At 31.6% G+C, this 2,464-nt stretch overlaps 1 protein-coding gene across 1 annotated transcript in view; it reads right to left on the minus strand.

Annotated features, from left to right (window-relative positions):
- The window catches only part of MYOZ3 (myozenin 3), a gene marked incomplete at its 5' end in the record, with an annotated part of 11,887 nt that overhangs the window by 3,273 nt on the left and 6,150 nt on the right, over window positions 1–2,464 (minus strand). Inside the window, one exon of the mRNA XM_015829734.1 lies at window positions 1,789–1,939. Coding sequence (XP_015685220.1) covers window positions 1,789–1,939 — 151 coding nt within the window. The remainder of the gene's footprint in view (window positions 1–1,788; window positions 1,940–2,464) is intronic.

The raw sequence follows: 2,464 nt of genomic DNA on the forward strand, positions 1-2,464 counted from the left end.
CCCACCCTCTGGAACGAGCTGCCCCCAGAGATCCGGGTGATTCCGGATCTCCCCTCCTTCCGCCGCGCCCTCAAGACTTGGTTATTTCAGCGGGCAGGACTGGCCTAGGGGTATTTTAATTGGTTTTAACAAAATTTTAGTAGAAGCGGCCAATTCAAATATTTATTTTTAATCATTTTTAAATTTTGTATGGTATTGTTCTATTGTTTTTAAACTGGCTGTAAGCCGCCCTGAGTCCTCCGGGAGAAGGGCGGGGTATAAATTTAATAAAATGAAAAAATGAAATGAAAATGAAATGTATGTATGTATATATAAAATAAATAAAAAGGACATTATTGGATCTCTCTCCATCAAAATCAACCTGCCTTCCTACTTATTCAACAACAACAAGAACTGCATTAAATGAAAGTGTCAAGGAAATGAACAACTATCCAATCTGTCTTTATGTTTTTGAGCACAGACAATTCTTTATACTCCCCATCAAATTATCTACTATTAAGAAAAGGATAGTGTTCCCTCAGTTGTCTTTCCTGGCTGATCACATTTAAGTAAGTCACTCTTTGCTGCTAATAAATAGTAGCGCATAATGTAAATAATACACACCTCCCCATGATGGTACTATGATCAGTATGAACAGTAAGGCAAAGATAATATACTTCACGTGGGAAATTGGAGTAATAGGGAGGAGATTAAATGAATACAATTGGGCTAGTCGGTCCAAAAAAAACCTGTAATTAAATGGTCTTTCTTATTTCAAATAATACATATAATAATAGAAGGAGAACTGTTTGAGGATTCAAAAATACTGACATGGAAGGTTAGTTGGAAAAAAGCCAGAGTAACGCTGAAAGAAATTAGGGTTTTGATCTAGTAGAGGGGATTTTATACTATTGATTAGTGGGTTGAATATGGTGGAAAATAGATATTTTTTAGAAACTAAAGTAACATTATAATTGAATAGGTAAGATGTGTAATAAAATTAATAGACTTTTGGTTTAATATGGTGAAAAATAGATAACTTTTAGAAAATAGAATAAGATTATATGCAACTAGACAAGATGTGCATTTAGAATTTTAGATTTTGTTATAAAAAGGGAAAAATGTAGAAGTTGAGATAAGGGAAACTCTGGTCGCCTAAAGCTTGTAAATTATAATATACCAAATGCTAACTTGAATATTGAGGGAAATTAAAGCCTGGGAAAAAAGCAATAACAGGACATTGATTGTATATAAGGATTGAATGCAAACACAATGAAGATATGTATAAGCTAAAAACTATTGATAAATGTAACAAATATGATTTTACTTAGTTGATAACAATAAAAACTATATTAGCTCAATATGAGATAGTAGATATTAAGGGGAAAAGAGAAGAAATATTTGATGTTGTAACTTGAGATTTGTGCTAAAGATTTATGTATGTTATTGAATTATTGACTACCCAGCCACCATGTTGCTTTTTAAATGTTTAATTGTAAAATTAGAAAACTAATAAAATATTATATAAAAATATACTTCACGTGAGCCCTGTCACGATTATTTGGACACTTATGCCCCCTCCTCCACTACTGCTACTCACAATTTATCCTTTTGTTTTTAAGTTTATGATGGAATAGTGTAGCATTTTCCAACTTGGTTTCATACAGAAACAATCAACTTCTAAGTATTCTAAGTCAGCAAATGCAATGTGTGGGTATTCCCACAGTCTAAGAAGTCTATGAGTCAAGTCCAGCAAGCTTTCTTTTCCTTGATGTTAGGGATGGCTTGGTGTAGCAAAGAGCTTCTTACCTGGAGCAATTGCACTGGGGTTCAGGGCTTTGCTCATCCTCAAGACTTTGCCTGTTTTTTGTGGTACTTGGGGAGGCACTCTCTTTCCGGAAACCTCCATGAGATGTATGTCATTCTGATAGTTCTCTTTGCCCTCTGTGGAGTGAGCAGACTAGCGGACAAAGGAGAGTAAGCATAAGTGGCAAATATTTTCTATTAGTCAAAATACCCAGTTAGAACTATATTGTCTAGAAGCAATGGAAAAATGTAGGCAAGAGAAAAGATTTTTTTCAGGCAATGTGATAAGTAACTGCTTTTAGACCATTCTCCCCCATGTGGAAAGATAATTTCATCCATTGCCATTATACACAAACATTTTCTCCAAAATATCTGCAGTTAATATTCAGTTTATTATTCTCTTCCCATTGTCCAGATTTGACTTGATTTGCAAATAACAACAACAACAACAACAACAAAACTAATTTCACATACTTCCTGCTAGGGAAACAATATTGTTAAAGAAACAATATATATATATATATATATATATATATATATATATATATATATATATATATATATATATATATATATATATATATATATATATATATATATATATATATATATATATATATATATATATATATATATATATATATATATATATATATATATATATATATATATATATATA

The sequence above is a fragment of the Protobothrops mucrosquamatus genome, unplaced genomic scaffold (assembly GCF_001527695.2).
Source record: "Protobothrops mucrosquamatus isolate PMUCROS unplaced genomic scaffold, P.Mucros_1.0 scaffold6914, whole genome shotgun sequence".
NCBI classification, from domain to species: domain Eukaryota; kingdom Metazoa; phylum Chordata; class Lepidosauria; order Squamata; family Viperidae; genus Protobothrops; species Protobothrops mucrosquamatus.